Genomic DNA, 14,139 nt, shown 5'->3' with positions numbered 1-14,139 from the left:
GACGTGACCGACGACCCAAGGGGGGAAATGTCTCCGCCTGATCCTCACATGTCTCCGACTGATCCGCTCCCAGGTGTCTCGGAACTGACAGCTGCCGACCACCGGCGGCCGGATCCTCGTGGCGCGGCCGGTCCTTCCAGGCCCGATCCGCGCTGTCCATAGCTGCCGGAGCCACCGGACGGTCGTCAGCGTCCCGTCCCATACGATGGACCGGCCAGGCGGACTCGCGCTAAGTCGCGCTACTTTTCATGACCAACCGAATGAGGAGCCGATGCGGCTGGAGCGCCTCGTCACTGCGTTCCTCATCCGCTCGACCGCTCTATCACCCCGGTGGAGGAGCGAGCGGAGGGGGGAGAGATCAATAGTCACAGAGACACTGGACACGTTAATTTTCTGGGATTTGCTTTTAGTGTGTTGTTCGTCGGGCTGTACATAGCTTGTTGTCTAGGTGTTGTGGGTTGTTGTTGACTTTTATTGTGTTGGTTGTCGGTTTGTACATAGGTTGTTGTCGGGTGTTGTGTCGTTGTGTTGTTGTTGTTGCGTTACGGGGCACACTGGGGGGTGGGGTTTTTGTTGTGTTGACGTTGTGTTGTGTTGTTTAGCAGCCGGGCCGGCTGCGAGCTATGTGGGAGGGGGTGATGTAGTGGTGATACGCGCTGGGGTAGGGATCGTGTGCCAGCGCGTAGTGATTGGCTGTGTGTGTTGGTGATGCGCGCTGACGGTGAAGGATCAGGGGTCAGCGCGGGGTCGGGGGTTATGAGGCAGTGATTGGTTGGGTATCAGTGACGCGCGCTGACAGCGATGGGATCCTGGGGCAAGCGCGCGGGGATTGGTCAACTAAGGGGGATGCTCACGTCGAGGTCCGGATACGCTCCGTCTCCCGTGAGCGGGGGCTATATAAGGTGGTGCGCACAGGCGCACGGGGAGCGAGTGACCAGCGAAGACTGAAGACGGAGGAGGAAGAGATAGGGCCCTGCGGTACCTAGTCCCGCTGTCCTGTAGGGGCCGGGGCTCTGTGTGACCCAGAGGCGGAACCCTGGGACCCGGGGCCGAGCGTCCGTGAGAGGGCCGGCCCTTGGGACTCAGAGGTTGTGGCCCACGCCCAAGCTGGGGTGGGCCTGTAGGCTCCACGGACGTTACGGGGCGGAGTGCAGTGTGAGCATGCAGTGTGAGGCATAGTAACTACACGTGTCAAGTGCAGTGTGTGTAGTCAGAGGCATAGTAACTACACGTGTCAAGTGAAGTGTGTGTAGTCAGAGGAATAGTGACCACACGTGTCAAGTGAAGTGTGTGTAGTCAGAGGAATAGTGACCACACGTTGTATCGTGACAAGTCAAGGTTTAATAAAAAGTGTGCTACCCGTCAAGTGGTTTCCTGCCGTCATTCCAATACTTCAAAGGTAATGGCCACAAAAACCTCCGTGTAATATTTATTTATCTTTGAACTGTATACAATAACACCCGGCTGATGATCTAATTAGCATTATAGCGGTGGCTTCCTCACAGTAGGATGTGGAAATAGCTCATTAACTCTCTCTACACACCACACAATGTAAACAATAATCAGCTACTTAAACTCCAAACGGTCACTCTTCCTGCAAAGGCATAATCACGTTCTGTCACCTGGCTGATTATGTTCTGCACAATCACCTCCCAAACGTCGGCGCTTGTATCTGACAGAACCATTCGAGCACTGAAATCTGCCAAAGGAGGATTTCGGCTGTGATCGTCAGCAGCTTAACTCATCGGGGCCGTCATCATCATCTTCAGTGGAAATGTAAGCATATTCTTCTCATAGGGAACAAGAGACAAGGATATAGAGACAGGCAGAGAGATAAAGGGCGGTCTTTGACTTCGAAGGGGACAGCAAGCACTTTGATTGCAAACAGCAGCAGGAGAGAGAACATGGCTGACGATGATTATGATGATGATGACGAAGATCGCCTCCCAAACGTTTGCATGTGATTTCAGCGATGCGATGAGGCTGCGAGTGTGTTTAAAGCGAAACTGTGCAGGTGGATAATTATCGAGCACGATGGATACGTCCGGGCCCCTTGTGAACTTTTATGACATTTGAGAAACAAAAGCACTCATTTGTTGCCAAGGACAGAACGCAAAGGACATTATGCTGTGTGGCAACCGTCATCCTCCACGTGACAGCTTTTATTGCACTGGCTTGTAAAAACGAACAGCGACGCAAAAACGCGCCATTATGGAACACTGTCGCCAAGCACAGAAACACTCCGGTCTGGCTCTGTGTGTCCTGCTTTCAATTTGTCCGTGAAAATAAAGAAGCCCACGCAAGCTGGCGCACTAACGGCTCAACACAATTTACGTAAGAAGCCTGGGGCCATTCAATTGCCAGGCCAGTGGGCCATGGCTGGCAGCGGGCAACACCCACCTCAGAAAATCAGGAGATTATTGCATGAGATATTTTGCTAAGGAAAGCCACGCTGAATCTAAATAATATTATGTTAAGGAGGGTTCTGCATTGCGATGTTTTGTCAACACAAATTCAACTTGTATGTCTTTAGCTTTGAGAGGAAACCAGAAAAATGCGGATAAAACCTACATGCAAGAACGAGTGGAGAAACATACAAACTACACACACAAAAACGTGCCTGGGTCAGGGATTTAACCCGGGTTCTTCTTTCTGGCTGTAAGGCACAAACCTTTGGCAGTGTGCCACCCTGCCGCCCAACACTGCACTGAAAAGCACGAGAGGGAGAACGTCGGGCACAACAACAGCGGCTGCCTTGTGCGTCTGGGTTCCCTCCAGCTGCATTTACCTCTGGCACCTGCGGGTCTGACTCAGAGAGTGCGTTACTCGAGTGCACGCCCTAGCGGTGAGTGTCACTGCTGGCTTCGTTTATCCACAGAGTTACGAAGGGGCGTCTTCTGTGAGACAGCACCTGGCCTCAGCAGTACCATCAATGTCAGCTTAAACCGCGGACCTTTTGATCACGAAATACAAAGAGGTAGCCACGGAATGTTTGAAGGCCCTTGCATCGTCAGTGAGAGCTCTTGCACTGATGAAATTGAGGGGCTTAGAAAGGATGCACAATTTTCGATTTAGTAAACCAGTATTATAATTTCTTCGACCTCGTTTACATTCGTTGTCTTAAATACATTTATACGGCGCCTTATCCAAGGCGCTTTGCACATAATTAACAATCGCACGTATGGATGTAATGGTGGAGATGAGGCGAATGAAATAGATGAGAGGAAGCAATGGGCAAATCTGTGATGTTAGAATTCGGTGAAAGTGTAATTGATGACAGTAAATCATGATGAATGGATTGAATGAATGGGGAACGAGTGAAAGCCATACAATGAGAATATAAAGAGGGAAAAGTAACGGTGGCCGTTATGAGGCGGAGATTAAGGGGTCGTGGGATGAGCTCGGCGGAAATAAGTGAGTTTTGAGTGCGGAGTGGAAACTAGTGAGCAAAGGTGACTGCTTAATGTGGAGGAGAAGTTTGTTCCACTAATACAACGAGCGAAGGCGAGATTGAGCGCAAGGAGGAGGAACAGCGTGAAGGCACTTAGAAAGATACAAGCGTGGCATGATATAGTGGGACAAGTCCATGCAGGGATTTGTCGAGCAGGGTGATGATTGCAAACATCACAAGGAGGTGCCCAACAGTAATGTGTTGGGTATGTATGCTGTAATACTGGTAAGAACCTCTTGGTTACACCAGCCCACAGGGGATTATTGTGTCCGTCCGTCGTGCCTGGAGGGGCTGGGTGGGGAGGGAGGGGCAGGGTGAGAGGGTGGGGAGGGGCTGGGTGGGGAGGGTGGGGCTGGGTGGGGGGGGGCTGTGTGGGGAGGGTGGGGAGGGGCTGGGTGGGGAGGGTGGGGAGGGGCTGGTCACCCCGTGGTGCCCTTATGAAACTCAATGTTTAACCTACTCACGCCGGCTTGTGCCCGCCCTCACAGTCGGGCATATTTGCGGAATACACCACGCCGCCGTTGACCCTGGCCATTGACCGAGCAACCCAACGTTCCTACCAGCTCCCTCCGCAGGAATGTGTTCCAGCACCGTGGAGGCAAGTGAGGATTGGTGGATCAGGCGAGTGTGGGCGTCGGGGAGGTGCAAAACCCCTGGCTTGCCAGGAGAATACCGTGGAGGGAAAAATGCTAACTCCGTCTGTTCTGTCAGTATGGGATCAAGTGTCCCCCCTCCAACCCTGCGTGCGTGGGGTTTTCTCCGAGTGCTCCAGTTTCCTCCCACATGTGAACACTCATTCATTGGTCGAAAACGTTGTAATATATAGGAGGCTGCAGAGCTTGGGCAATTGATGGCACCAGGTCACCGCCTGGCTGCCTTCCATCTTGTCTCTGTTTCCTTGGACCTCTGAGTCTTTCTCTCTCTTTGAGAAGAGACTGGATACTGTGCGGCATGTTACCGGTTGAAATTGTTATATGTGGTACATTATGCGATAATGTAATGTCAAATGCCACGTAATCAATATAGCATCTGTTATTCAGAATAACTTTTATAGCAAAACAAAGCTAAAGTTCCTCTCGGATAGAGCGGCAATCAAAAGTCTGTGTGTGTTCAGATATTTGGACTTCGAAATATTACGTAATTGGCGGGATCTGAACCCTCAACTCTGGGTACGCAAAACTTCCATAACGCCATTTAACAAAATATCCGCTACAAAGGTGGCGAAAATCGCTTCGCTGCTAGTCACGCGCGGCTGTCCTTTGCGCGAAATGTCACGCGGGGAGAACGGGCCCGGCTTCACAGCGGCCAGGGTGGCGGCGCTGCTGCTGCGAGAGATAACAAGGAGCCTCTGTTGTGTGCGGCCGAACAGCTGCCCACGTTCGTCTTGCGCGTGGCAGCCGGGAAAGTTCATGGAGTGATCTTTGTGAAGCTATAAACTTTCCCAAAACCTTTGCGGTTGTCACCCCCCACCCCCACCCCCCGGCATCTTGATGCTCTCGAATCAAGTGAAGAATTTTACACGGATGTTTGCAAAGTTGTAAAATAAGTTCTGGATGAATCCTTCCCTGTTGGACGGTAGCTTGGATTGTTATGAGATCAGAGCAAATAAATGCAGGACACGTGATAGCAAGCCTCCGGTTAGTAGAATTAAGTTTCTAAGTCGTAAGGGTAGCTGCCAAGCCCTCTATTCTAATCAGGCTTACATTAGCCAAGGCCAAAGCATAAATCACATCCTCGGAGTCTCAACATCATGCGAGGAGTAAGTGATCGTAAATTTGCATGTGTTGAGAGAAGCTGCAGGCTATATTTTTAGAGCTGCGCGAGACATTAACGCATAATTAAATTTGTGTGCTGCACAATCACAGACACGTGTAGCATATTACATGTTTAGGGCTTGGTATTGCACACCGGATTTGAACTTAAAATGGCGCACGACCACATTCGACATTTGAGTTTGATGCAGAGCTCAATGAAACTTTACAACACTGCTCCAATCAGCCATAAATATACACTTACAGACAGGGACGTGCGGTCAGGGGAGGCAGGGGAAGCAGAGCCTCACCTGTCATACTCCAATGAAAATAGCTGTTACGAAAAAAAATATGAAGATTTTTCCACTCATCTGTGTTATAAATGTCATTTTTGAAAACATGTTTTAACCCTTTCATCTGGCAACAAAACTGACACCTTTTTCACAAGGAGTCATGTTTGCATTGACCACAATACCTGCAGTCGGAATGCAAACAAAAAACACAACTCTGATAATGTATGCACTGTCCTTGAAATGTATTGGTCCACACCCGAGACAGCTTTTCTTAGAGCCTAATCTCACATGGTGTTGGACCAGATGACGCCAAAAGGCGCACAACTCAAAGACAATGTACCATCAGAGTATGAGAGCTCGGTGTAAGCATTTACACCATTGGAACCTCATTTGCCAGTAGTAAAATATGATAATTGTTTTTTTACCCTTTTATCTGGCAACAGATTATCATATTTTGCTACTGGCAAATGAGGTTCCAATGGTGTAAATACCCCGAGCTCTCATACTTTGATTGTGCATTGTCTTTGAGTTGTGCGCCTTTTGGCGTCATCTGGTCCAACACCATGTGAGACTAGGCTCTAAGAAAAGCTGTCTCGGGCGTAGACCAATTAATTTCAAGGACAGTGCATACATTATCAGAGTTATGTTTTTGTTTGCATTCCGACTGCAGGTATTGTGGTCAATGCAAACATGACTCCTTGTAAAAAATGTGTCAGTTTTGTTGCCAGATAAAAGGGTAAAACAACTATTATCATATTTTGCTACTGGCCAATGAGGTTCCAATGGTGTAAATGCAATTTCTGTACAATTCCAATCATTTTTATAGTCAAAATCGCCAAATTTGCGGAGCTCTGCTGCAAATACAGGAAGAAACGAGAGGTGAGGCAGCGACGAGCTCAGCCTCCCCTCTGATTGCGCAACCCCTCAGTAACTGGATGGAGAGCGGGCAATAAGCACGTGCCTGTTACTATCTCAGTATGTCACCAATGTAATGTTTGTAGACCCCTTCATTTCATGTCCTCGCCTTCCATACTTAATGTAACTTATTTCACGTCTGTGTATAAAGATATTTAGGCTCGCTGGTCTCGTCATGAAACTGCAATGAAAAAGCACCAGGGGAGGCAGCTATCACATCTGCCTCACTGAGGGGGGCGTGTCTAACACGCCCCACTCAGTGAGGACACGCCCCCCTCAGTGAGGCCACGCCCCCTCGGTGTGTGAATCTGGCTCTGACACGAGCCAGTGCCTCCCCCAGCCATTGACCTCAAAGCACGTCACTGCTTACAGGGTATACTGTACATAGGTGCACAGGTGCACTTAAATAAACTGGTATATATGTGCTACAAACAATGCTCTTGTCAAGAATAATTCTCGTGACTTAGAAACACAAACATGATTTGAAATTCAATGAAGTACAATACTCTATCGTATTATACAACCCACACTGATCCGCGTGGTGAGGTATTGACGATTTCGGCGTAGGGAGGTCATCATCCATCAGTGGATTTCATTATTATGATTATTTCATGCAGCTTGTCCTATCTACTGCTGAAGTTTGAAGACCAAACTATGCCTCCAATGAGCACGGTTGGCTATGTATGGTGCGAAATAAATTCAACATATATCCAACCAAAACATTGAAGTCTAAAGGACATACGGTGGGAGACAGAGAACGAAGTTCTCCTTTAGAAGCATGACCTCACCACTTCCATGACGTGGACTTACTACCTCTACCCTCCATCCAGCAGTGCAATGACAAATGGCTCTAAATATATCATGGTAATTTCATGGTTTCAGACACAGCAAACTACTGCAGGCCTTGCACTACCGTGCAAGAACGTCACGGTTTACCAAATAAACATGATTCGATTCGAAAGTAAATCATTGCGTGGATAAAAAGAAGGGTACAGTATTGTCCTATGTGATGACTTCAAAGCTGATGACAGTACCGATCACCGAAAAGACATTTAATAATACCACAAATTGTCGTGGCTGTGATGGACATTTACATGTCAGGTATGTAAACTGCCGCAAAAACACTTCAATCACTCTGACCACCGCACCGCCACCATGGTGGGTTCATTGCTCACCCTAAAAAAGCGGTAATCCCTTTCATCCTGGAAAGGTCTGGTCATGCTGTGACGGTCCTCTAAGGATGTTTTGATGCCTCTTTTAAAAGGTGGTTCAATATCCCTTTGGCTACACTCTCGTGAGAGTGAACTCGTTGCTGTGCAGTGAGGGTACCTGGGCATCTGGGAATCATGCACACAGCCCAGGGCGAACTCCAATTGCCTTCCAGTAATGTATGTATTATGTATGTTGAACTTCTTTCGCACCGTGCATAGCCAATTGTGCTCATCGGAGATGTGGGGGAAGAACAATAAACTAAACACAAAAAGCAGTTCTAATGAAATTAGTTTTTTATCTAGATTTAAAAGTCCACTGCTCCAGTGGCTTCCAAATCTCGGAATGAAGAGCGTTCCAGATGGCCACAGAAACCCATTCTTGAACAGTAGTGCAAGGCTAGCAGGACCTATTTTACCTCCCAATATTCCAAAATAATAGATTCGTGTGCTTTATTAATATCTAGTCTCATGCGATGTGACCTGGTGTGGAATATGACACGACTCTCAAACCTGTCGTAACGTTCCATCAAAGACCAAAGGCTTGCCGTAAAAATGGGACATTTTATTGGCAGTCGTAACTTGCGCTGCAAATATACTTAGATCGCACTTTGGGACATAATGCCGCCCGGCCACGCTTTTGTATGAATATAGAAATTGCACAAACTACCTGGATGGAATTACCGTAACCTGAACGGCATGTGCATCCAACACCAGATCACATTTCAGTGAGGAATTTAATTAGCCGTGACCATACCACTTTTGCAAAGTAAACATTTTAGCACGGTCATACATCTATATTCTAACGATATTCCTGCAACTGTCGAGTCATGCAACATTGGTTGGTAATTCTGTCTTCCGACGTCTTCATTCGTGTACGTGATAAGTTGCAAATCACTCACCGATATCGACGAAAAATTGTGGTTATTCTTCTTAGATTTTGGTCAGCAAATACATTAACCACATTCATAATTATACTTTTTGGAACAAATTAAAGTCACAATTTGCTCACTGCCGTCCATAATTAATTGCATGATGCATCACGAATGCCGTGCAACAGCGCAGAGGACACTTAAAAATAAATTCTAAATAATTAATGTTTTTACTTGCGAGCGGTAGAACCGATAAATCTTCCAAAACATCGCGGAAACGTGCTAATTAGATCTAAGGTCAAGTATTGTGAACCCACATGCAACGAGACGGCTCCCAAATCATTTGTGATATGCTATAACACGGCTGTGAGACTCGTTATAAATGGCGACTATTTCACCCACCATTGACGCGAAAGCTGCAGACTTAATTGGTTACCCATCTGCCGGTGGGGTGGAATATCAACAAGCAGGGCTGTGTAGGCACTGCACTATTACAGCTTCCACCCGCCGAGAAGTGAACGCACTGAAACCCGTTGACAGTGCACATAAACGATACCAGATTACCTGGGGCTTGGGATCAGTTGGCTGCTCAGAGACCAAGGTAGCGGCAAGTGGTCAGACAGTAAACAAGCGGTCTGCGGAACGTTTAACATTTGGTGGGGGTGCACGCAGTGTCGAGTATCCGTCTCATCTCCCGGTCCAGTGAGGAGTGACCGTGACCCCTGGGACACTGCCAAGGGTCAAAGCGTTTCAGGACAACATGGATATCGCTGTAACACGTGCACATTATTCAGCACCATTGCGGAGAATGCAAGTAACAGAATAAGTAGGCAGACAATATGCCTCCCTCTCGTAATAAAATAACCAAAAATCTGTGCTTTTGCACATCCAATCAGTCACTGTCTGCATTGGAGAGGTGTTTGAAATGATCTGCTCTTTCTTGACAAACAGGGCCCAAATAGATTTGCCATTCCATGCTGGGAGAAGCGCGATTGGCCGTATCTCAAAAGTGAGTTAGATTAACTCTTCAATCCTATACGTGGATGTTCCGCTTACTCAATGCTGCTGCTCAATTTTACATGAGTGATTTATTAAAGTCCCAGTTAATAATCCCAGCTACAGTATGACGGAGAGAAGTGTTGCATCTAGCTCTTGATTCCAATGCATGTTTAAAGCATAACTCTCCATGTGTTTATTGCATTGATTGATAAGGCGTCATTCCAATTGTTGGATGTGTGTAAAGCATTACAAAACTGTTAATTATTACATTATATGACACAATTAATTAACCAGCTGCCTGCCAGTGGTTAAAAACGCAATTTCAACCACTATAAATAGCACATTGTTAATTAAAGACTTACATTCTACTGTTCTATCAATTCAACCAATTTCCTTGTATGTTTCACTACTGATTCCAACTTCAAGTACGCTTACTGATCTCATAAAGGATGCATGAATGGGAAAAAAGAAAACCGAAGCGGCGCCCAATTAAACCTAAAAAATGTACGGAGCGCAATAACGCCGCGCGCCTATGACATTGACGTCCTGCAATCATGAAAGTTTCCACTGGTCAGTGGTAAAATGTGGAATGGACCGCCAACCCGCTGACCCCGACTGCGCTAATAGGTGACCGATTACCGCCCGCCAGTTGCGGCAGCCTCGTCGGCGTCAAGGTCAACGCGGCGAGGTGCAGCGGCAAGCAGCAGCCGGAGCGACGCTCCTTCCCTGGCTCCCTGGATTCCGGCTGACGAGCGGGAGCCGCAGCAGACGCGAGGGGCTACGACGATGACGCTGCCTCGCGCTCCAACTCGTCGTGGCGCTCTCCCCACCTTCCGTAGCTTTGAATAACCCCCCCCCCCGTAAGTGTTAAGATGTCCAAACACCAAATTGACACACCTATTATCACAATGCATCACGTGTGCATTAACCACACATGCTTGCGGTAAAAACAATGCAAACAAACGCATGTATTTTTACTGGAAAGGGTAAAGCCTATACAATGTTTTCATCATCTTATTACTGGAGAAATGGTCCAATAGATTAAACACATTATGCTGTGGTGCCACGAGGTGTTCTCAACACGAGCCGCTCTGTTCAGCTATCAAATTGTCCCACAATGCAGACGATCATTCACCTAATCATTTAACAGGCAGGATAAATCGACACGACAGAAGTGGGTAGAATTTGGGTTGATAAAAATAAACCTTGAAGGAAAGATCACAGTGGAAACCTTGAAACAGTTTTCTATTAATCCGAAATATTCAGATGAGCAAGAGGGAACAGTAAGTGAAAGCGAGCGTGACAATGTGGGCAAAAATCTGTAATTGCCAGCACAAAAAAACACGTTTTCCTACCAAGGCACATTTAATGAGATTCGAATTTATTATGTCTGCTGATTTAAATACTATCATGAACGTACAGACCTTTGCCAACCACTGCCGGATAACGATCTCGCACACGCCACGCCAGTCATGCGGGGGTTGTCCGACCATACTTCCCCATACTGGCTGGTGAAGTGAGAGGCATGCGAAGGAATATCGGGCCGCCGGGCTATTGGCGCCGTGCGGTAACTTCTGTGGGATCCCTCTCACGCTGACTGCACAGAGCAGATTCCACGGCGGCACTGTTTCATGGGTTGGGTGCGCAATGTCACCAAGCCGTTCGCCCAACTCATTACATGAGACAAAAGCGGCGGCAGTGAGTGTGGGGGGACATTGGACTGTGGCAAGCCTCGAGAATGTAATAAGACCGCAATAAAACATTATGGAGGCCTAAACAATGCGTTCACGCGCATGCACCCCAGACGAGTTGGTTGGTTTACATGGCATTGTTAAGAGTACATCGTGCAACCACGTGCGCAGCACCCACCTGTGCGTGTCCCTTCATTTATCGCCCAGCTCTTATTAGGCCTTTCACCTTGTAAACAGCTCCCTACCGTGACACCGCCTCATACATATTCATGAATGGCCAGACGGTTAAGAATAGTTTTTTCACTTTAACACTTTACAATTCCAGACCACAAATGACTCTTTTAGTTTTTACATTGCAGAATGTTTTAGCTTCCAGGTTAAGCAAACCGATATAAAATGTGCGACTTGCAGGTGGACTAGTAAGACGACCCGTTTGCTAGAAGGGGGGAAGCGGGAGGCGCAGTGGTTGGCGCACGGCCAACATCAGTGGCGACTGATGTCAGAGCTGGGACTGTGCGACTCTCCTCTACACCAAGCCGACAATGACCTAAACGCTGACCAGCGTGGTGAAGTATGGCCAAAAGAAGAACCCTCACGACAGACAGAGCGTGGGGAGAAGACCCCCTCATCCAGTAGCGGATTGGCAAATTGGTTGCACATTGCAATTTCTGCGTATTTGAAGAAGTCTTAACGTGGCTTGGCTTGACAATGCTGCTGGGCTCGCGTTACAAGTTCAAGCGCCACGTGACTGTGCAAGTTGACATAACGCAGCGGCTGTGTGGAACCCGTTCACATGAAATGCCAGAGGCTTAAAGGGCCGCGTTGTTCCAGGCGTGGTTGCTGCTTCGTTCTCTCAGTCGCACGATCCAGCGTCGCGCTCGCCCGACAGGACCACGGGGACACGGACGGACAACGCCTCGCTGTCACGGTCATTCACCACCACGTCTCCCTCCTTCACCTTTAGCCGGGTGGCGGCTGCGGTGGCGGCGGCGATGATGATGAATTACATAAAGCACCTTTGCAAAAGGCAGTCTGAGGGGCACGTCAGAGTAAATAATAAAATAAACGTATTAAGCCAAGGGAATTAAATAATGGCCGAGTGTGTCAGCTGATTTGGGGAACAAAAAGCGAGAGGGCGTAAATGCATCTCGATGCGGGGTTCAAAACCACCCCAACCCCCACACGTGAACAATGGGCAAGGCTACCGTGTAAATAGTTGCGCAACCGGCACACCATATCCAGTATACCCGCCGCTATGTCCGTGGCTACTAAGTCACGTGCCACTTTACTTCGGCGGGGAAATGTACGATGGGGAATGAGGCCGCGAGCCTGACATTGGCACAAACGCCAATTAAAACACACGTGTCTATCCATCCATACGGCGAAGTCACTCGAGTTAACGAGTGTGAAAGGCATTGGGATGACGATACTCAACAGGGAAATTGATTTAGCTCAGCGGTGACGGCGCAGTAAGATGTGTAAATTACACGCGTGCTCACTGCTTGGAATTGACACTGTGGAAAACATGGTTTTGCACGCCGCAACAGCCAGGCCGAGTGATGGACAGCCCATTGCTCCAGCCAAACATAGACAAAGATCCCCCGTTTAGCCTTAACAGACTGTTGGGGCAAGTGCTGTTAGCGAGCACCTGCGAAGGCCGTGACGGTCCACGAGGGGTGGGTGGACAGCACCACGCCCGACCGCCTTTGTCTGTCCTGTGGCGATGTTTACACACCGCACCAGGTACTCATTTGAGATTAAGTCGACCTAGGGGAGGCCCACGACAGGTTCAAATCACCGTCACCGGTCTTCGCCGTGAGCGGGAATCCAACTCGGGGAGCCGGGTTCGCAGTGCAGCGCGCTAACCACTACACTACCGCTCCCCCCACACACACAGGCTCCACTTTATAACTTGATTCTCCTGCCAGCGAGACCCCTGCACACACCTTAGATATTGTTGCATTCTCATCGCCGTGTTGGGTAAAATCAGAAATCGCGCGACAGTCTGCGGAGGGAAATCGACACTCACGCGTCTCAACGGCTACCGTCTGTCAAACCATAATAGCAAAGTTGAATTTGACCATCAGAGAACCAACAGCCGGTTTGTTGCTGGGTGCGCGTCCGTGAACGCTGCTGTTGTGCAAAATAGAATAAAATAAAGGGTCAAAGTCGTAAAGAGTTATGTGCGCGACAGGCTTAGAGACTCACCGTCTCGCTTGACGTGGTGGACTCGCTGCGTGATAAGGTCAACATGTTCCCTTGAGAAGACACCTCGGAGCTGTGGACGTCAGCGCTCACGGACAACACCACCACCACACCACCAGCTTCCCTCCTCGACGCAGGTCCAGCACAGTGCGGGTACAAGCGGGAAGCCGCGCACCTCAGAACGTCTCGGTTCGGATCCCGAAGCGGGTCCCACCCGAAACACTGCGCGGGCTCTGCTGTGCGTCACTCGCAGCGTGGGCGTGTGTGTGTTTGGATATGCGTAGGGCGTGTGTGTGTGCGCGGGGTACGTGTGTGTGTGTGTGCTGGCCACCGACCGCGGCACACACGCACGCCCATAACCCACCCGGCCACTCCCTTAGCCGTGGCGCGCAGCAGGTGCGCGCGCGCGCCACACCTGCGTCCGTGCGCGCGCGCCCCACCTGCGTGCGCGCGCGTGCGTGAGCATGGAGTTCTCTATTCACACACGCGCACACGTGAGCTTGCCTACTCTTTCTTTACGTCGTCCATTAACCAAGCCCATTGGCTCTCCAGACCAATATTATCAAGCGGAAAGCAACCTCTGCACGGGTTTAACTTGACCTTCGGGTTGCATCAGAGTGTTTTATTGTTTGTTTAATTAGCCTGCCTCTTTCTGAAGAGATTTAGAAGGCGGAATTCGGCCCAGAGATGTTTCGCGTTAACACAAATACTGCTTGATAATATTGGTGTGGGAATGCCCCCCCAGCTTGAGGGG

General features: G+C 48.9%; 1 protein-coding gene across 1 annotated transcript in view; it reads right to left on the bottom strand.

The window, feature by feature from the left end:
• Window positions 1–13,702, bottom strand: part of LOC144720730 (uncharacterized) — a 275,382-nt gene extending 261,680 nt beyond the window's left edge. Inside the window, exon 1 of the mRNA XM_078597741.1 lies at window positions 13,389–13,702. Within this exon, the coding sequence (XP_078453867.1) occupies window positions 13,389–13,433 (45 nt within the window). The 5' untranslated portion in view covers window positions 13,434–13,702. The remainder of the gene's footprint in view (window positions 1–13,388) is intronic.
• Between the last annotated feature and the right edge of the window lie 437 nt (window positions 13,703–14,139).

This window comes from Lampetra planeri, chromosome 9 (assembly GCF_965212315.1).
Source record: "Lampetra planeri chromosome 9, kcLamPlan1.2.h2, whole genome shotgun sequence".
Classification (NCBI taxonomy): domain Eukaryota; kingdom Metazoa; phylum Chordata; class Hyperoartia; order Petromyzontiformes; family Petromyzontidae; genus Lampetra; species Lampetra planeri.
This window is presented reverse-complemented; position numbering and strand designations above follow the sequence as displayed.